The sequence below is a fragment of the Phragmites australis genome, chromosome 3, assembly GCF_958298935.1.
Source record: "Phragmites australis chromosome 3, lpPhrAust1.1, whole genome shotgun sequence".
Lineage (NCBI taxonomy): Eukaryota > Viridiplantae > Streptophyta > Magnoliopsida > Poales > Poaceae > Phragmites > Phragmites australis.
The window spans coordinates 10,755,465-10,777,576 of record NC_084923.1 but is presented as its reverse complement, the minus strand read 5'-3'; the positions used below and the strand labels follow the sequence as shown (position 1 = coordinate 10,777,576).

The window sequence follows — 22,112 nt, the reverse complement described above, 5'->3', positions numbered from 1 at the left end:
GCTCTTCCTCTCCCTCAAATCTTCCCTTCAAGCATAAGAAATTAAGGTATGCATATTATACAACCACATTCCTCACCTTCTTAGCTCTCTGTTCACTCAACAATCTCTTTCATGTATGAGGTTTTGGATGATTTTCAAATCATTTTCGTCACCGTTGTTGTTGTTCTGAAATTTTCAGCAGCGTGGTCTTCTCTTCTATGAGCTTTTTTCAATTTCTTTCACACCCGAAGGTCTCCAACTATAATAAAAATATTGGGTGAGTTCTCTTAGGTTTCTTTGGTGGGAATACACGTTTTTAGTTCGATTTTGGGTAGGTTTTTAGCTGCGAAGCGTCGTTTGTTCGTGTTGAAATGAAGCAAATATAAAAAGTTTGGATCTAGTGATTTATGCTTGTGAAGTGGGTAATTGAGGTCTAGAATCCTTGTATTAATTCCAAACATGTTTGTCATCAATTTAGAGAGACATGGAAATTGAATCTGTCGAACAATCGTTGAAAAACTCGCGTTCTGCTATAACCCAGAAGTTACAGTTTAATCCAAGTAATTTTTACCAGAAGAACCCCACCCGGAGTTTCCAGTACCCGGAGATTCTAAGTTCAACCCGGACCCTCCGGATTCTACTGTTTAGCAGGCATTTTTCTTTTTTCGTTTACTTTGCTGATAGCTTATAAATTTTATAGTTAATTCATAAAAACTCCAAAAATTATGAGACTAGATGTTTTAGCTTTTTATGAGTATTAACTACATTTTAAAAAATTTAAAACTCCATAAATACTTTTTTATAATTAATTAATTATTTAAATATGTTTTAGGTTAATTAAATAACAGTTAATTAATGTGATGTCATAAATTATGAAACCACTTGAAAAATTCAAGTTATGATTAGTGCTATCTAGGAAAAATATAGTTTGGTATGAAAGTTTTGTTTACTTTGTGAAGCTTATTTAATCTTGATAGCTAGCTTAATTACAATCCTTTTTAACATATCTTAAATAAATCTTTTATACCATGAACTTTCTCATATCAATTCATATGATTCTTATTGTATCATATTATTTACTCAGCACCTCATATCCCATTCAATGTTTATGGCATCTGGTGCATGTATCATAGCATTTCGTCACGTTAATTGTGATGCATTGTTCTTTCTTTTAGCGATCGACGAACCGGAAAGCGACACGGATATTTTTAAGGTGGAACCTGATTGTGATATTATGTTTGAAGCATTTGATAAAGGCAAGCATTTAAGCACGTTGCACCCATTACTTTAGATCATATATTATCTTTAATTTGATAAAGTATGCTATATGTATGTCACACATGATAGTCAAGGTCGGGGTTTCAGGAGTATATCCTAATTGTTGTATTACTCTTCTTGGTATTGTTATCCTTTGATCCATTGTAACCCTGAGGAATAGCACTTAATGGTCTAATTTAAAATGAATATGTTATGCTTAGCAAGGTTTAGGTCATCGGTAGAAGTTCAGCGATGGTTTGATCATCGTTTGCGAGCTTATGGCTTACTTTTATTCACAAAGACAATGATGATGGAGGGATGTGTAAGTTAGTAAGGATGAGACGAGGTTCGGACGGACAATAGGGATGTCTCGAGAAGGTAGTGTCAGATGCTATAGTCTTGTTTGAATCGATTAAGCATCGTTCATTATTGTAGTTGGTTTTAGTACTTTTCGTACTTAACATATATTGATATAATGGTAAGATAAGCCGAATACCTTTTGTAGTTGTGATCTTTGGGCTTGTTGGCCTATGTTGTAATGGGCATAATAGGCTTGTAGAGGTAACATTGTAAATGTGTTGTGAGCATAATAGGTTTGTAGAGGTATCTAGTTTGCTCAGAAAGTAGTTCTAGCTACCTCCACATATTTAGATGTAACTAGGATGCTCAGCGAGTAGCCTTAGTGGACCTTCGCACCTATAGGTGCATGTTCAAACGGTGAGGGTCAATTGGAAAAGGTTGACACGGGTATCCCTTATGTGCACTTTAGCGGGTGACACAAGCCGAATGATCCTCGTGTTGTGTGGACAAATGAGTACCCCTGCAGAGTGTAAAAACAATTTGAATTGTCATACTCTCGGTTATGAGCATGCTTCTGTACATTTACATCAATCGTTGAGTCTTCGATACCGGGATGTTCTGATGGTATGCTGGAAAGTGATTGGTGATGTTGATAAGGAGTTGATATGGTACAAGTTATAACTTGTTATGTTGATGATCTCATGATACAATGGTGTGTTGGTTAGGTGTAGATGCTTATACTTGAGTCCAAATCTCTTATGCATATGAAGTTACTTAACATTTGTGGTCAGGTTCTTGCTAATTAACCATATATATTCTCCTTAGAGTCGGGCTATTTATAAGTACCCATTATGGATTAAGTCTTGTGAGTAACTTCATACTCACGTGCTTTGTTTGTTTTTCAGGTGAGGAAGATTTAATTTTTGGCTACCTTAAGTTCGTCGATGTTGGTGACGGGCAGGAGTAATCCCATTCTACTCGTGTGTTGTTATATTGGGGTGGCGCCTTAGGGAAAATGGCGTTATTCATTTTTTATCGTTATGTAACTTATTACGCTGCATAGCTACTTAGCAAATATTCAAGTTATATATTTTGATGTAAAGTTCAATCTAATTAAAGACTTGTAACTCAATTAAATTACTCATTCTTTATCATGTCATATGATGATATGCTTGTTGTAAAGGCGTGTGTTCTGATCTTGGAATTAAATGCATACCGGGACTACCGAAATGGTATTCCGGTTAATCATTGGTATAAAGGTGTGTATTCAGATGATCTCTACGGTTAAAGTGTTTTCCTTAGTTGTCTATATACTATAATTTTTGACTTTTTAATGTATTACCATTAGCCGTAACATTTTTTTAATACCAGGATATTATCTTTACATTTGATATATAAATATTTTAATGTTTATAATAGAGCTCTGATTTTAGTTTCGTCTTCGTCACCAAAATCTCACGGCCGACCTGGCTGAGGTGGGCACGCCAATGACATACAAACATCAATATATCATGCTTTACGTACCACACTCCCCATACACAACACATGAGCCTGTATCCGTCACAAGGTGTAACGAACGTATCGAACGCATAGAGCTATCACATCGGAGTTCTTGCACACGAGCCAGCGACCGATGAGTCGATGACACAAGACTTTTACTGATGTTCGAGCACTTCAATAAGATGGCACCGTACTTGGTGGCTTCAACTGGCCGTGACAGCCATCTTCATCCCCATCCCGCAGTGGCCGTTTAGGCTGCAGATGAAGTAGTTGGTGCCGGGGCCGAGCATGATGTGGTCGTTCCCCGAGCTGTACACCGTGCCGGAGGGCCGGTAGCCGTAGTAGCCGCCGGCGTCCACCGCCATCACGTTGTGCACGGAGGGGTCGTAGTTGAACACTGCATGCACAAAACGAATGCCATGAACGTTGGAGATCGATCGCACCGAGGTGCTGTGATGAGAAAGCCTTACTGCATTTGATGGCTTATTAGCTTGGTCACTTACCGTGGACGTCTCGGCGTGGAAGCTTTGGCCCCTGAACCAACCATCCACGTTGAACGACCACTCGACGTTGTTGGTGGCAGCCTTGGCGATGTCGGCGGCGCCGAGGAGGAGGCACACGGCGAGCAGACCGTCGAGGGCAAGCCCAAGCGTCGCACTGCCCCTTCCCTGAGCCATAGCGATCGCTTTTGCGCTGTTCTTTGCTCTTGCGCGTGTGTGAGGTGAAGAGGGAGCAGAGTGTGCAGCTGTTGTCGAGACTAGAGAGAACGTGGGGCGCTACTTGTGGAGGCGGTAAAAAGGGGCAAGCCGTCGACCTGGATCCAATCACAAGTCCAAAAAAGTATTACTCCATTTATACTGAAAATGCCATAGTAGCTGTACCGAATGCTACACGGGTGCACGGAACGTGCTTTCACAAAAGCTGGGTATTGTTTTTTTAAAAATATCGTACAACAAGTAGACACGTGTACACACTCACATCACAACGTGTATATACTAACACAATGTCTATTAAAGATTGCAAATATGGAGCTTAGAGATTGATAAAGTCATCGCATGCGCCTCATTGTCGATGGGTACATCATATGCGCCTCATTGTTAACAGATACATTGTCTACCACTAAAAGAAAATTTCACTTTAATAAGATACATAAAAAGCAAACATAAGGTTTGATCTGTGATGGATACCTCCACTAACCAACTAAGCCAAGACTTAGTTAACGTAGCTCTATGTTTTTCTTCCTCGGTTACACCCTTTCAATAAATATTTCACTGGTCATACTTCTTCTACCACCGCAATATAAACATAAAAATCCAAAATTTTGTTGTTGTTTTTATGGTTAATAACTTTCTATGGGCATGATTATTTTTCATGGCTTTTCCTCTATTGAACCTTAGGGTCCATTTGGATCCCTTGTGAGCTCATCTCGCCTCTTCTTGCTTGGCAAGACTAACATTGCCAGCGTTGGAGAGCAATTTTTGCTCTCTCGGTCTAACGAGACGAGCGCAAGCACCGAGAACACTCGCTCGGGATCCAAACATGTGTGAGCTTGCCTAGCCGGACAAAGCAAGGGTTAGCAAGGATTCCAAACAGATCCTTAATCTTCCAATTGTACTGACCAGGGCGAAGCTAGGTTGACCGGTGTGGGTGCAGATGAACCCACGTCAAAACCAAACACTAGTAATTGCTATCCTATCTTCACGGTACATGCACCCCCATGGCCCAAATTCATGCACCCATGGTCCAGCCCAGACGCATATGGCAAGCCCAGCAACCATGCTAAAAGCCCAAGCCCATGAATGGTGAATCAATCCAGGGTTGTGGGAGCAGGCCAACAGTCACCAATCGATCCTCCCAAAAGAAAAAACAGCCATTGTTGATTCCTTTCCTTGTTGTCATGTACGCACGAGTCCTGCTCTCTCTCGCCCAGTTGCCGCAATGCATCGGCTTCCGTGTGGCCACGCCTCCTCAAACCTCAATCCCCATCGTCGGTGGCCAGAGCCTAGAGTAGATCGCCTGGCCGTTGCCAAGGCCACCTCCCTCGCAGACTATCGCAGCACCCCCGGTCGTAGCTCTTAACTCTTCTGCCATCCTCGTCCACCGATCACAGAAGCAAGGCAAGAAACCTCAAATAATCTTCTTTCTAATGCTCCAGTTCTCTCAATTTTTTATATTCCCATCAAGTAAAGCCTCTAATTTGGGTTTCAATTGTATGATTCTAGCTAGGTTTTTTATCCCGATTGTAGGGTTAGGGATTTAACTTAGGATTTGCTTCATATTTATGACAACATGTAACTAACATTGGAATCACTTACAAAATGATAGGTAATTTGATGGAAATGTATTATAAAAGAAATTGATGCCTACCATATATCCTAATCGCAGAGAGAGGGTGAGAAGAAAGTATCTGGAGAACGGACCTTGTCAACCTCGCACATGCGATTTTCCACTTTCACAAATAGAAGAGGGTCCCAGAAGGTTTAATCCGGAATAGTTTGATGAAATTGAAAGTAAATTATTTGTTCTCTTTTCTTTAGGCCGTCAAGGACCATGAGGGTAGATATTGTATTTTGCCAATGCCCAATCTTTTTTTTTTTGGTGATTTTGGCTTCTGTCATCCTCTTCATGACAATGACAAATATTATTAGAGTTTATTTATTTTGGTAAACAATTTTATTGCTATTTCAGTATCGTTGTATATTGTTATCACTTATGTTAAACTATTAATGTTAAAAGTTGCCGATTGTCCTATAAATTAGATAATGTGACTTGAACAATATATATCGCTATAGTTGTGATGAAGTGATGTACCTCCTCTGTTTCGTTCTAGCTTTGCCCTGGTACGACTAGAAGACCTGGGGAATTGGTGAGGCACAGGCGCCAAAATCATGCATGGGGAACCGGAGAACATGTGTACCGTATGGTTGTTGAGCAAATATAAGGCTCTGTTTGTTTCAGCTGTAGATTGTGAAAAACAGCTTATAGATTGTGGATTGTAAGAAGCTGGATTGTAAAATCTGGATTGTAAAAAGCTGGATTGTGGATTGTTAGAATCTGGTGGAAGGCAGATTGCTGGATTGTTACAATCTGTGTGTTAGATTGTAACAATCCAATTTTTTCAACCAGCTGTTTGTTTTAGCTTTTGGATTATGATCAGAATCCAGCTTTTACAATCCAGCCGTTTGTTTCAGCTTTTGGATTTTGACCACAATCCAGCTTTTATAATCTGAAACAAACAGGGCCTAAGTCTTTGGGAGGCTGCAAGGCAAGGGCTAAACACAAGTCTTTGTCACACTCTTGCTACGTCAATTGCTTCGATTTCAAATCACTGAAATTGTCATACTTTGGTTTTGCTAAGTACAGGCCATCCCTGTATATAGAGCTACTACTCAGTTAGTATGCCTTTGTCATCATAGCCATAACTATTCTTGTTTTCAGTCACGAAATAAAGAGAGAGATACGTATGCAGAGGACGATAACAGCGGCTGCCTGTGTGTCTGCCTGTCAGTTTCCTCAGTTGCTCCAGGACCGATCCAATTTATTTTGTCAAAGTACACAAGCATAATACAGCAGACCTCTTCAAATGCTCAAGAATACAAGTACGTTATATGTCGCAAAAATTCATTGTGAAAATGCTCGTGGTTCCTAGGCAACCTGCACTTGTTTTCTTGAAGAAAAACCATAATTAGTTGACTAATGGCAGATTAAAGTATGTGCACATTGGTCAGGGGCTACTTCACTTATTGGCTTCCATTCAGGTAATATCTTAACTTTGTCAAGCTGTTGCCCACTTGTTCATCCAAAAAAATGAAAAAGAAAAAAAAATTAGACGCTAAAGCGATTGGTTTCTAGGTTTCTTTATTTGAGCGTTTACCTAAGGACACTGGGTGATTGAGTGTTCAGACTTCAGACGACAAAACAGACTGAACGATTGTGCGTTGAAATCCCAAGTTGACAAGCTTCAGGTGGGGCTACCAAATAAAACTATGATCCATTGGAATGGTGCTCCGATTGATGTAACCAGAATTGTCGTTTCAGCGGCCACTGGATCTCAAGCAACTGGACCTACGAGTACCTAGCATCATAGGAGAGCATGGAACCAAAATCTCGTGTCCTTAACAATGTTTTACGCGTACTAATCAGGGTTCCGGCCCGTGTTAAGGACGAGAAGCGCGACAAGAACCCACCATAATTGCGTCGAAACAGGACGAGGAACCCGTGACCATCTACCTCGACGCACTGAACAGAGAACCGATTGGAGAACGTGATTTCCCGTTAGTTCGTCGCTGCCGTTTCTGTTTCTGCAGCTGCTTTCGCCGCCCTTGGCATTGCTGTTCAGTTCTCTTGCCCTGCACAAAGGAAAACAAAAGAGCAGAAGAGATTGTTCATAATCGATGCACCGTCCTGCGTTGGTTATGCCGATGTCAGTGCAGTGAAGCTTCAGACAACCAGCAGGCTGAGAAGCTGCCGTGGTGGTTAGCTGCTGCTAACTGTTTGGTTCAGAGGATTTGGCGAGGGGATGAACAGGAGCATTAGGTGCGCGGCGCAGGCCAGACGGCCTCATGTGCTTTTAGGCTGTTCGGTTTCCGGTGCTATTTTGGGGTGGCTTTGGTGTACATGTGCCTTCTTTTGGTAGGCTCGCGATGCGCTTTTGGTGCTTAATCTTGTTTTGTTCTCCCGTGCAACATAGTCAGGATCGATGTGTTTGGCGGGACTTCTGGCTCCAGATTCCCTGGTTAGCTTCAGTTGGCGGTGACAGGGTGGATGGTTCAGACTCAAAATCTGATCCTCAAGCTAGAGTAGGCTCTAAACTTGATAACACAAGAAATCTCGAATAAAACTTGTCCTCTTGGTTGATTGTTAGGAGGTGATCATCTAAATAGACTTGAGGATGATCTATTCCTTTCGATCCTTGCAACGCCTCCTTAAATCTTGAAGATACATAAGAAAAATTAAAGACGTATAGACTTGCTTGATGATAAACTCAAATAAAAACCACAAGACACTGGCGAAGGAAGCATACCGCCTCTCATGCTCTCACTAACCTAATCGGTTGTCAGTGGCTGCTAGTATATAATTTTTTTTTTCTAAATGAAGTATAATTTTTAGTCTATACCAATAGGACATTAATGATTTATATAGTCATTTCATAAATGTGAGTATCGTGTCTGAGTCTGAGATTTGAACATATGTGGATAGTTTTACTAGAAGAACCTTAACTTACTGAACCATACTTCGTTCATAGACTCTTCAAAAGGAGTGGCCACAAAGAAACATCTAGAACATGCATTTAGGGCTTGTTTGTTTGGGTTTCTGTTTTTGGTTTTTCTGAAAAACTGTTTTTTTAATTTTAGCTATTAGTTTTTACAATAAATTTTTAACTTGTCAGCACATCACTTTTAAAAAAGATACTCTGTTACTTTTTTAAGCTTCTAGTTTATTTCTTTGTAAACAGATTTCTATCTTCTCCATAAATCACTTTTCAACTATTATATTTATTTGAGCTTCTGTCTTTTAGTAGCAGAAAAACCAGAAACAAAAATCGAAACAAGCATACCTTTAGCTGCAACCAATCAAGTTGAACATGAGCCATTATAGAATTTGTAGTCTTGTAGCTGGCGCACAAGGCTACACCACAAACTGCATGTATGCGTAGGGCTTCACACAATCCGGACAGGTAGCATAACTTCTGGTGCTGCTAGTGTACGAAAGAAGTAGCAGTGCCTAACAGCTCCATTTCCTTGAATGCTTACCGAGCAAGGGGTTGGTCCTTGGTACCTCTACCACTTCAAAACACACAGAAAGAACGCCGTGTGCAGAGAAGCATAGGCAAAGAAACGCAAATAATCAATTCATTACTTCAGTTCGGCATAGAACGGTAGCTCGATAACCGATCACTCCTTCAGATCTTCACTATTGTATACTACGTTTATTTTTTTAATGTCATTCTAGGATTTTGGTTTCATTCTCAAATAAATGTAGTTCTCGGGTTTCTATGTATCCTCTCTCCAAATAGTTCCTATTAAAAGCTGATGAATATAAATGCCACAACTCTAAATCAATTCTAATATTCTCAACCATACTCTTATGTTTCAAGAAGAATTAATAAATCACACATGTGTGTACTCATGCGTGTATGATTACATTATTAGCTACAAACACACTTGACACCAAATAGTACTAGCATGATTTGAATGCAAAGCTTAAAGATGGTTGGGTTCTAAAACAAGCTTGAAGTATCCATACACCGATGATGTCAGGACTAAAACTGAAAAGAAAAATAAGGCCAAAGTAAAGCAATAAGATGAAACAAACCAAACTAAAATCAAGCGAGAAAATAAGATTTTAAGAGTAATCATGGCCGTACTGATCATTGCCGTCGGCCTTATTGACGCAATGTATTTGGTTGCCGCTTTGGCTTCCCTCGACCATGACCTCCACCGCACGACTGGGCTCAGGCTCTCGTCTCGCAACTTCGCAGGGCCGCACTCAAGTTTGGCTCGCTCCGCTACCCAACAAGCATGGCAAATCATCAGCTTCGCTCATCAATACTGTAGAGAGTCGTTTGGCCGCTGGCTGCATGCAACTCCTATCGAGGCAAGAGCTGCATGAGCATGATCCATCGCTCGAGACAACCAAGACCAACCCTGTTCATGACCCTAGGTTGTTGGAACTTAGGTATAGATTAATGGTGAATGATAGGGTAGAGTAAATAGAGTGAGTAAAGGTTTATTAAATAGGTGTAGACAGGTCCAATCTAACACTAATTATCACTGTTTATTTTGTGTACAAGAGTCTAAAACGACATTTAATACCGAACGGAGGGCATGTATACGTAGGGCTTCGCACAATCCGGACAGGTAGCATAACTTCTGGTGCTGCTACTGTACGAAAGAAGTAGCAGTGTGTAACAGTTCCATTTCCTTGAATGCTTACCGAGCAAGGGGTTGGTCCTTGGTACCTCTACCACTTCAAAACACACAGAAACAACGCCGTGTGCATAGAAGCATAGGAAAAGAAACGCAAATAATCAATTTATTACTTCAGTTCGACATATAACGGTAGCTCGATAACGGATCACTCCTTCAGACTGTAACAGCCTAAATTCTCAAAACTAAATATATTAAAAAATTCCGAAGAAAATAAAAGAGTTTTTACAAAAGAAAATAAAATCATAAGTGTGTATACGTGCTTTATACATGTATATATATGCAAATATGTATGTTATGTGTATAAATACATATATACTTTGAGGGCTATTTTTCTTTCTATAAAAATAATATTTTTAGATATATATGTGTATATATTTTGATTGCTTGATTGATTGTTGATTTTTTGAGCTATATATGTGTAGTATATACCTTGTATGTATATATATGTGGGTATATATATGAGTAAAATAGTTTTGAAATAGAAAAACTTTTGTGTTAAATAGGCCAAAGCTCACCTCTTCTTTTCTCTCCCTCTCTCTGTTTTGGCCGATCCAGCCTAGCCCAATCGGTCCGAGCCAACCCACCGCTATTTCCCTCTCTTCACTTTGTTCGGCCCAGCTCCAGTCACGCCAACCCACTTCCGTCTCTCTCCACCCGAAGACGCCCCGCCCGTTTACACCTCCGACCGGTCTTCGTCTCTGAGTCGACGTCGTCGCACCGCAGAGTTTGAAACAAACTCTGCCGCCACTGTAGAGTCCCTGGCCTCCCAAAGAGTCTCAAGCCCGTCTATATATGTGCCCGATCCTCCTTGTGCTTTCCCATCACCAAATCCGTCGAGTTCCATCGCGAATCCGCCGAGATCCATCTGTCGTCGCCGCCATTAGCGCCGCCTTAGTCGAGCTCACCATCGCGCTTCTCCTGTGCCATCCAACCCCACCCGAAGCCGCCAGTAGACCCGCCTGCCCTCGCTGAAGCCCGAGCCATCGTCGCCTTCACCGTTTGGTTGCCGGAGCACTCTCGTCGACGAGTTCCCGAGCTTCACTGCCACCTCCGCCATCGAGAACCACCTTCCCGTGCCACCTCACCCTCGATAAGCTCCCAAACAGACTCCCTGTGTTCTCTGGTTCTGCTCCGTCGCTCGTCGCCGCCGCCGCCGAGCCGTAATCCAATTCTGGTGACTCTTCCGGCCGTGCGCCATTGCTTTTCCCTCGGCGCCGCCGCGTTATTCCCTCAGGTCGCCCCTTTGCCCTGAGTCATCGGATCTAGATCGAGCGGCCAAGATTAGATCAAATCATACCCCTTCGATAGCCAACCAGAACCCGACACATGTCCCACCTTAAATTCAGTCAGCATCCATACCATGTTACCCTGCCACATGTGCGCCATGTCATAATTGGTATATATTGCGCACTAAATAGTTTTTAGTATAAAAATAATTCTGAAAAAATATAATCAATAGGAAATTAATGTTTTATAATGTTTATAGATTTATTTAATTCTATCTAATGGTTTTAAATAGTTTTATAATTCAAATAAATGCTAGAAAATTTCAAAAAAATACTAGAAAATCATATATGACTTTGGAAAAATCCTAGAAAATTCCTAGCAATATAAATTCATTTATAGATAATCTTTTCAGTCATATTCTAATATTTGGAAAATCATAACATGTAAACCGTAGCTCCGTTTTAACCCTTTCTTTCACCGAATTATCTGGAATAGTGTAATCTTGTGATAATGATGTTTGTTGTGTGATATTTGATTTTTTTATCTTGGTGTTTATGTGTTGTTATTTTTCTGCGTATGTTGTAAGTAGACGTCAATGTTTCGAAGGAACTAGAAGGTCTGCAGGATTAAGATTTTGGAGACCCAACTGAATTCAATGAAGGCAAGTTGTGTTCTTGATCATTTTTATCCTAGTTTTACAATATTTTGTTTTATAAACATGCATGCTAATAAATTATTAAGAATCCCAAGAGTTAGCCTTTAACGTAGTTTTCCCTTATCATCCTTGTCATCTTAGTACGGTTTTGGATTATGAAAGGGTAGATGATACTTAGCCTTGCTTCGGGATGGTAATCATAATTAATGCTGTACAAAATTGATAATGGTCATATGCAACAATGATAAAATATAATGGAATAACTTTTGTAGCAACATGGTATAGGGATTTGAGCATGTGGTGTGATGAGATGTATGGTATGTAAAGTGGTAGCCTTGCTCAAATCTAAGGGCCGGTTCGTAGGGTGACCTTTCTGTGTTTATAATACAATCACAAGCCTAGAATGGGATAGGCCTAGCCAAGCAATTTGCTTACTCTCAGCATAGTATAGATCAGACAGAAGAACAGTGAATGGACGATGCTTTGGGATCCAAAAGGCGCAAGAGGGGGCTTCGGTTGTTATGGTGAAATCACGCGGCAATGAAACCTTAGCGGGTAGACATGTATTGAGATGGGGCATTATAAAGGCTTTGTAGTGGATTCCTAGTGCACATCTTAGTAGTGTGTAAGAGTTATCCGTCGGCCAACGGATGCTCAGCAAAATGGGATGATACGTCTTGTGGGTAAATTACAACCTCTCTAGAGTTAAAACTGAATATTCAGCCGTGCTCACGGTCATGAGCAGCACTAAAAAGCTACCATAATTATAACTAGATGTTTTGGTTAGTCAGGTCAACTGTGATGATGAGAATTATAGTTGAGGGTGGTCAATCATAGTGATGAGAACTATGATTGAGGGTTCAATCTTAGTGGATGAAACTTTGGTTGAGGTGTTGGTTAGTGGGTTAAGTTAAGATGGATGTAGATCTTGAGGTGGTTGTTTATTTACTTAATTATGTTTGTTTTTCATATTTTTACTTAAATATTGATTTATGCAAGTGAGCCATATAACCTTATTCTTGTCAAGCCTTCATTTGCATAATATTTCTTCATAACTTATTGAGTACAACAAATGCTTATTTATCCCCAAACACTCAATTTAAGAAGGTATTGAGAAGTACGCTGAAGGTGGATCATTCTAATATGCTTTCTAAGTAGATGATGCCTGTGGGAGAGTCGTAAAAGATTAGAGTTTTCGTAGTTCATTTAGTTCTGCTGCAGTTTATTTGGTTTTTCGATCCTTGAATGTTATTTTTTAAGACGGTTAATTCGATTAAGTATATAGTATATTGTAATAATTATTATTAATAAAGTCACTGTATGTTAGAATTGATTTTTAAGTTTAGCATATAGATGAGTTTAGTTTGCTTCTTAAACCGATCTCGACACAGACCTTCACTACTAAGATACTCGAACCACCACTGAGACAAACAATTAACTCTAGCCCTTGCGTGGAAGTAAGGAATTGTCTGCAATTAGCGACCGAATAATGGAACAAATGCAGGATTTAATTTCTGCCAAGTGCCAAGGACCAGAATGATCCGTCATGTTGTTTGTACTTGTACATGATAGTATTTGGGCTTAAGCCAGTTTACCCCGGAAATGCAACTCACTGCACTTGTGACATACGATCTATCTCGTTTATCCATCTAATATTTATTTTTATTTTTTTTATCTTCCACTATAATATAAATCTTAACACAAATAAATAGTATTGATAAGATATACCGGTAGCTGGATGTACACAGCATCTTAAAAAGTTGCTCGTATGATCGAGAAACAGCCTGGGCCACGGATTAATTTTCTTAAATGAACTCTCGTTATGGCAGATTCTCTGTGTTCCAAACGGAATGAGCATCCGATAGATCGAAACAACCAGTCTAGCCAGCCAAGGAAAATAGGCGCGATCCTCGTTGGAACAGCCAGTGAAAATGATCGAGCGTCTCAATTGATCCTGCGCTGGTCCTGCGGCCCAATCTCTGCACGCCCGCTATGCTCCGTTTGCTTCCATCGGCGTCGCCACCGGCACTGCCACTGCTTCACCAACCAGATCCGCCACCGCCAACCTTCATGACGACCACCGCCCTCCCGGCGTCCCGTCAGCCGCAAGCACACACGTTGCGCGCGCACCCGAGCCCACTGCCTGACCAATGCGCGCGCTCACACCAACGGTGCGCGTACTCGGCTCAGGAATCAGAATGAATGTTTGCAACCGAACCAACCAATCGCCTACTCTGCTCGTGTGCATGACAGCATGACCCGCTAACGTAGCCTCTCTAGCGGGTATGCAGTGGCGGATCAGGATTTTAGGAAGTCTGAGCTAGGTGCAGGTTGTGTTCGTGTAGGTTAAATTTTATTCAAAATTTAATCAGTCTAAGTCACGAATTTTTTCATAACTTATATAGAGATACAGAGACGCGCCAGGATGGAGCCCGGTCTTAGGTCCGCCATCGTAGGTATGTAAGTGGATACTTAATGTGTAGTTCTTGTTTTATTTTTAATTAATTTAATTTCTAAGCTTAAATAGATAAAAATGAATTTTTAGTTCGATTGAGTTTTTGGTTGTCCCAATAAATCAATTGAGTCTTTGGTCGACCTAATAAATTAAAAAAAACAAAACTTGCATGCCTACGTCTGGGCTATCTCCCGTCTGCGTAGCTACTTCAACTTCTAAGGTCATGGACCCGTATCAAACGCACGCATGCATGGCAGGGTAAAACAGACGTTTGCACTGTTGCGGACCTGCCTGCACAAATGCTGAAGGTACGAGTACCGCTAAAAAGGAAGCATGGCGCGTACGACAAAGCCAAGAGCAGATGCGGTTAAGATGCATCACGTGTGCCCGGTTCACGTGAACCTTTCTGATCCCAGCTTTACTGACATTTTTCTCTCTTTCTTGGGAAAAATGCAAAAAACTTCAAAAGTCACTCTAATTTGGAGATTTCCCTCACAAGTTATTTTGTTGCAAAATCTCTCAAAGCTTATTGGGTTTTAAGATTCCGTTTTGCATTTTTAATATATATATATATATATATATATATATATAAACTAGTCTGTATTCACAAGGATATATAATCTCTCCTATGATATTACATATAAATAAATTAGGTTCTAAGATTTTCAATATGAACAAAATGAAAGAATTGAAAATAAATTCATCATTTTTAATAGATTTTGATAATACATTTATATTTATACATAAAATATAATATATAAAAAATAAGTCCACCACTTTTAATAAATTTTGATAATACCTTTATATTCTATACCCCTCCCCGTTGCTGTCTTTGTATGTGGATCCAGATCCCCTCGCTGGGGATGTGCCCGTTCACCACGAACACCATGTAGTAGCCCGGCGGCGCCAGGACCGCCGTAGCTGGCATCGTCACGGACGCCTCGTAGGCGCCGGCCAGGTTGGGCACCGCTGCGGTCTTCGTCACCTCGAGGAACAGCAGCCTCTGGTTCATCGCAAACGAGTGCGTCGTAAACGACGGCGCGACCATCGTGACCGACACGACGCCGAGGTCGTTGGCGCCGCCGCCGCCGCGCCGTCTCCTGGTTGACGCCGCCTCCGGGACCGAGAACTGCAGCGTCATCGTCGCGCCGTAGGTCACGCTCGCCGGCGCGTCGGTGGGCCAAGGGTGGAGGATCCTCGGGCGGAGCGCGTCGTTGGAAGGGTCTAGGTACTCCGGCGAGAAAGCCTCGAGGCTGAGCTCGGTGGGGAACTGCACGTTGCTGAAGTTGTAGTACACGTGCGGGTTGCTGCCGCCCACGAGGAGCCGGCCGTCGCGGAGGAGTACCACCGAGGAGTGGTACAGCCGCGCTATGCCCGTCGGGCTCTGCACCTCGAACCGGTCCCCCGGCGAATGGTCGGGCCGGTAGATGACGGGCGCGTACGCTGGGGTCTTGGCGGACTCCCACCCGGCAGTGCCGTCCGTGGCGCCGTTAATGATCGCCAGCTCCGCGCCGTTCGGCAGCAGAATCATGTCCCCCATCACCCGCGGCGACGGCATTGTCTCGATGACCCACGACGGCGCGGCCTCGGTGATCTTGATCCGACCGCAAGTCACCAGCGCCGGGACGAAGGTGCCAACCTTCGTGGAGTTGTAGGAGCCGGCTGGCGCGCCGCCGCAAACCAGCACCTCAGCCTCGGTGGGGTTGGGTTTCAGAGGGAGCAGCACCGACGAGCCCGAGCTGGGGTAGTTCCTCGGGTCACCGCCGGCCAGCACAGGGTACGTCCGCACGATCTTGTTCTTCTTGTAGTCGAAGAGAATGGCGCGGTTCTTGGCGAAGATGAAAAGGTTACCATCTATGTTGAGATGTACGAAAGGGTAAAGATTGTTCTCCTCGGGATCCCTGGTCTGTACCAAAAATGGCATTTGCATGACAGAAGTATCAGAAGCGTCTGCCTTTGGGTAGAACTCGTAGCTGAACTGCCTCCGTCCACCGACGATGAACGCGCGGCCGTCGGGGAGGATCTGGTTGGTGGCGTACCACCTGTTCGCGGCGAGCGCGTCCTGCGTCTCGGACCAGTCGCAGCTCTTGTCGTCGTCGTCCCCGCCGCACGCGGCCATGGTGCGCGCGTTGCGGTACCCGTCGTTCCACCCGCCGGTCTGTACGAGCGTGCCGTCGGGCGCGACGGTGCCCGACGAGCACCAGGTGTCGGTGAAGACGGTGAGCGGGCGGAACGTGTTGGACACAACGTCGTACTCGGCGGAGTGCGCGGTGCAGTCCACGGGGAGCACGCGCTCGCGGGGGTTGCGTCGGCAGCGGCCGTCGGGAAGGGAGAGGTTGGACTGGCCGAAGTCGGTGCGGTCGAAGATGATGACGCGGTCGTTGTGCAGGAGCTGCATGTGCATCGCCGACACCCCGATGCTGCGCTGCAGGAGGTTCCACTTCCCTCCGCCGGCGCCGCTTGCCGGTGCAACGCCGGCGCAGGCGAGGAGCAGGAAAAGAACGAGGTGGCGGATACTACGCTTCATTGTCGATAAGATGGACTTGTGCACATGACAACGCTACGTACGTACTGATTTTGTTGGCTCTGTGTTGTATCTTTGTTAAGCTCTTGGTGTTTGAGAGAGAGTGTATATATATCCAGCCGTGGAGAGGTTTTACGCGTTTCTGCTCCATTGATTTTCGTAGTTGAAAACCCCGTAACTAACGTTCAGAATTTCGTTCAGCAAGGAGACGGGATGCTGCCCAATTGCCCATTATTTTGCCAGGTTGGGGTGTTTTGATTCGATTTTGATCTGGCAGCTCACCTATTAACTTGCTCTTTACGATGTTCTGTTTTCGCGCCCAAGGCCCGTTGATGTTTGGCATGACGACGCGGTTATCCACTATCTTTTCATGATTTGACCAACACCCGACCCGGTAATTGGGTTGTTCGATTCGTGTGCAACCGCATCGATCAGAGGAGAACTAGGTGAAAATAGTTGAACGTCAGTTAAAAATTTACACATGATAATATCATGTATATATGGCGGACACACCTAAAAAAACGATCTCAACGCTAGCGCGGCAACTCTGGCCATGCACCCATGACGAACACAACTGCAAAAACAATCTAATGCCGACGCTGCACGTCTGGCCATGCACCCATGACGAACACAACTGCAAAAACAATCTAATGCCGACGCTGCAAAAACGATCTCAACAGCACGATGACAGTCCGTCTAGAGCACTTCAACATACACGGCATGGCAGCTTGCCAAAGCACCACAACCTGCTCGACATGATGGCTGACGGAAACCTCTCAACGGCAACGACCTGATGACTAGCCGGAGCACAAACACTTCAACAGCGTCAGACATACGTACGCATGCCGGAGAATGCACACTCGAATGGCCACGGCGCAAGCGCTAGTCGGAGCTCAACCTGATCGGCAAAACAAAACCACCGCGAAAAACACAGGGGCTCTCACCGGCAATGAATCGCGTTACCAGACCACCGCCATGCCAGCTCGACAAAGAGAGTACCTAAGCTAGGCCCTACCTTTGACGAAGCACGTACGAGGAGAACCATAGTGCGTAGGCACAGAAGAACAATCAATGGCTCAATGGCGCTAACGGCGACGAGTTCACACGACGACGACGGAACACAAGCACAGAGCTTCAGCCACCTTGAATAAATCCCCCCCCCCTCCTGGCCGACCCCTCCCCTTTTCTATAGGTGGCGGATAGGGCACCCCCGTAGAGATAAAGCTCGATCCCAATTCCAAATCCATTTCAACTTTTGCCACAAATTTTGGCTGGACTCTTATTCTCTTCTACTCAAAGCGATTTGGGATGGAGATAAGGATAGAGAGGGGGATTTGGATTTGGTTAGGGGAAAGAGGTAGAGGCGTCGCCGATTTGAATGGGAGAAAAGGGAATGACCATGGCGGCTTGGGAGCGCAGAGAGAGAGAGAGAGAGAGAGAGAGAGAGAGAGAGGAGAGGGATGCCAGGCCGGACTGGGTGAGATGGAGGAAAAAAAACAGGAGGGGGCATCTTGGTTGCTACAAGAAGAAGGGAGAAAAAAGAAAGGCAAGCGGACTTGGACAAGACACAAAGAGGCATGATATCCTGTTTATCTTGAAATGATCACTGTATATTTTTTAAGTAGTAAAGATAAAGATCATTTGAAACTCTTCTATGAAAATTTCATTCATCACGCAATACTCGAATGTCTACCAAGATTTCATTCATTGTGCAATAAAACAGCGTCACCATTCGAATTTCTACAAAGATTTCATTCATTACGCAATACTCTATCCAAGTTCTGAACCATCCAAGACGACATTTTACAAGAACTCATCATGCGTCATGAACCTCCACCCATATGACTGCCCAATCCCAACAACGCATATCCCATTCAACAGCGAAGCTGCGAACGGAAAATCCCAAGAAACACAAACCTTGGTCATAGCCCCTGACCCCTGAGCAGAGGACTCCGAATGTTCCAACCAAACCATAATCAAACCGTAATCAGTTGAAATTTATCTATTCACAATCATCAATCACAAGGGGTACATCAAAACATTGCTAGCTCTAGACATTCAGAGAGCACGCATGCAAGGACATGATACAGAGCAAACAGATGCAATTATGCAAAACAGAACAGATCATGGTAAGTTCCAAAAAAAATCAGCATCACCACTCAAATTTCCCACAAGATTTCATTCATAATCCAGCACTATCCACGTCATGAGAATTCATCAAGCTTCATGAACATCCATATGATTTACCCATCTCCCATTAACAACCAAACTGTGAACTGAAAATCCTAACAAAATCTAAATAACAAAACAGACAGGCTCACGCATCACTGCACTTCGCCGTATCCCCGGGGATCTGCACCAATATTCATCAAAAGCACATTGATCCAAAACAATTAAACTGTGAATCTTGCAACATCACATCAGGAAGTCCAGGTCTCCACGAATTGATGGTTCCATCACGATCTGTTCTTGACTTGGTTCCTTCACTTGGTTCACTGGAAAGACCGGTAGTTGCGGAATAGATCATAACAGCTGCGATTGCTTCACTTGGTTCACTGGAGCATCACAGATCTTTCAAAAAAGAATGGCAAAAAAATCAGAGAAACAAATAAAAGGAAAAATCACGAACCCATCGAGCTGCAGATCACTCATGAGCTGATAGGTCTGCCAAAGCCTTGCAAATTGCTTCTCCTCTCCTTCCCCTAGATCAAATGAGCAGTACAATTAGAACCCAAGAGAAAAGAGAAGGAGATGGAGGAGGAAGAAAAAGAGGTCGCACCTGAAGCCTCCACACCGAGAGACTCTGGGCCGGAGTGGAGATGTGTAACATCCTAATTTTCAATTTTAGAAATAGTAAATAATTTTTGTTATTAGAATTAGATGTGTTAAGTTTAGTGTTAGAAAACCCAAGGAGAAAGTTTAATTTGTAAATAAAATAATCAATCTAGGTTATATTGTTTTGTTGCATTCATGCTGGAGTAGATGCATTAGAGTTTTATGTGGAAAATGAATTTTGGAAAAACCTCTAAGCACGTCGTTTAAGTTTTGGAAGAATTTGAAAAGGAGTTGAAAAATAAAAGACAATTTTCTCTCCTTGGCCCTAACTAGAGGTGGGACTTGGGCCGGGCCGGGCCGGCCCGGCACGGTCCGGTCGTGCCTCGGGCCACGTCGGGCCGCGCTTCCCCGGCACGATCAGCACGTCGTGCCGTGCCGGCCCGGCACGACTCTTCGCCCGCGAGGTTCGGCACGGCACAATGGCACGGCGGGCCGCTTCGGGCCGGGCCAAGCACGGGCACGACCCGAGCTCCGCATCCCAGCAGCTGCAACAGCCGAGTGCGGTCCGGCGAAGGCACTCCTGCGACGCACTGCGGAGCCTAACGATCGCGCCGGAGAGGAGCAGCACAGCGTGGTGCCAGGCCCGATGCCTCGTCCTTCGCCTCCTCCTTAGCTGGCTCCTCCGGCTTTGTCTCCTCCGTCGAAGGCGCCGCGGCAGGCTGAGCCGGTGGGGTTGGAGGTGGGGGCAGGTCGAACTTCCCGTTGGCGAGCGCGGCGGCGATGAGCTCTTTGTACTGCGCGAGCTCCATGCGCTCCGGGTCGGGGAGCTCGGACACCAGGTTACTCTCCTCCTTGAACGACCCGGTCCCGTCGGTCACGGCCACCTCGTCCGCCGCGACTGGCTCCTCGGCCTCGTCCGCCTTCTCCTCCTCCTCTGAATCGTCATCGGCCTTCTTCTCCGCCTCCACGGCCTTCTCCTCCACCTCCACGATCTTCTCCTCCGCCGGCTCGGGCTCGTCCGCCTTCTTCTCCTCCGCCGGCACGGGCTCGTCCGCCTTCTTCTCCGCCTCCGTCACGACCACCTCGGGCGCGGCGGCGGCTGATTCTTGTTTCGTCTCCTCGGCGCGTGTGGAAAAGGCGACAGAGCGGGATGGAGTTCGGGGAAATTTGGAGCGTGAGATGGACGTGGAGAGAGAGAAGTGGAAGAGACTAGTAGACGCGACACGCGACACAGACCAGCCGCGCGCGGCGCGCGCGCGCCAAAGCTTTTCGCCACCCACGTTTTGGCCCTGCCAGCCGCGCCAAAGCGTGGGCCAGACGCACCAAAGCTTTTCGCCGGCAAAGCTCGGCGTCATCCAAACGTTACACATATTAACTTTCTTAATTGCAGAAGAAGAAAAATGCAATTGGGGAACATGAATTTTATTAATTGCAAATACATGCTAGTACACGGCCTCGTTAAAAACCTTACACCCCAGTATGGAGTTTTCCCCGGTAAGGAAAAGAGTACCGCATACTATTACAAAGATAATTAATCCTCGTCTTCGAGCTCAAGATCGGCCATGGCATTCGCGATCTCTGGGTCCTCTAGTTGGTGCTGCTGTCAAGTTTCCGCGGCCTCCCAGTCCTTGAGGCAAGTGAGTGCCTCGACCATCTCGAGTGTAAGAGACAACCTTCGTTCTTCGATTATTCTTCCCGCTGTGCTGAATGTTGATTCCGAAGATACAGATGATACTGGCACAAGAAGAACATCTCGTGCGAATTGGGATAGCACAGGAAATTGACGTTCATTGTCTTTCCACCATCCAAGGAGGTCGATCTGGTCATCATCCTGAAGTAGTGGATCATGAGAGACATGATCCAACTCGAAGTAGTGGTTGAGCTCTGCGCTGGGGTTCCAGGATGACTTAGCTGGCTGAGTTGAGGAAGAAGAGTCCTTGCCCTTCACCTTCTTCCACATATTAGCCACCGTAGTTTTTCTTTTCTCATTTTGTGCTGGTTCAGACCTCGGGTGAGGTTGACCAAACTTCTTATGGTACATACCAAAAACTCGAAATATCTCAGATTTAACATGTGAGTAAGCAGCTGAGTAATCAAGATCAAGTGCATCGCCAATAAAACGGAAAGCAAGATCTAATTTCTCCAACTTCTTACGTGGATCAAAGACGAGAGCAAAACAATATAAGTGTGGAATAGCATCGAAATATTTTAAGTATTTTTCCTTCATTTCATTAACAATAGGGACTAGCATTTCTTTTGTACTATGTTCATTAAACGTGTCAACAATTTTCATAAGCCATTCAAGAACTAGAGGAGATGTAGGGTAGTAAATACCAGACAATTGTGTTGATGCATTATAGAATGGTTTTAAGAGATGACGTAAACTTGTAGCAACTTCCCAATCCGTGTTAGTAAGCAATATGCCTATACCTTGAGCATTGATAAAATTGCTGAAAATGGTCTCGTACCCTTTCACCTGTTTTAGCATAGTGTATGTTGAATTCCAAC

General features: G+C 44.2%; 3 protein-coding genes across 3 annotated transcripts; all 3 read right to left on the bottom strand.

The window, feature by feature from the left end:
- Positions 1-3,239: 3,239 nt before the first annotated feature.
- Positions 3,240-3,713, bottom strand: LOC133910967 (basic blue protein-like). Its single transcript, XM_062353206.1, has 2 exons — positions 3,536-3,713; positions 3,240-3,433 (listed from the first exon to the last, which is right to left on the bottom strand). The coding sequence occupies exons 1-2, from the start codon at positions 3,711-3,713 to the stop codon at positions 3,240-3,242; spliced, it is 372 nt and encodes a 123-aa protein (XP_062209190.1).
- Positions 3,714-14,990: 11,277 nt separating this feature from the next.
- On the bottom strand, positions 14,991-16,967 carry LOC133912091 (aldehyde oxidase GLOX-like). Its single transcript, XM_062354664.1, has one exon. It carries the CDS (start codon positions 16,830-16,832, stop codon positions 15,114-15,116), a length of 1,719 nt encoding a protein of 572 aa, XP_062210648.1. The 5' UTR covers positions 16,833-16,967; the 3' UTR covers positions 14,991-15,113.
- A 3,236-nt stretch (positions 16,968-20,203) lies between these two features.
- Positions 20,204-20,959, bottom strand: LOC133910491 (patellin-2-like). Its single transcript, XM_062352872.1, has one exon. It carries the CDS (start codon positions 20,957-20,959, stop codon positions 20,204-20,206), a length of 756 nt encoding a protein of 251 aa, XP_062208856.1.
- Positions 20,960-22,112: the final 1,153 nt, after the last annotated feature.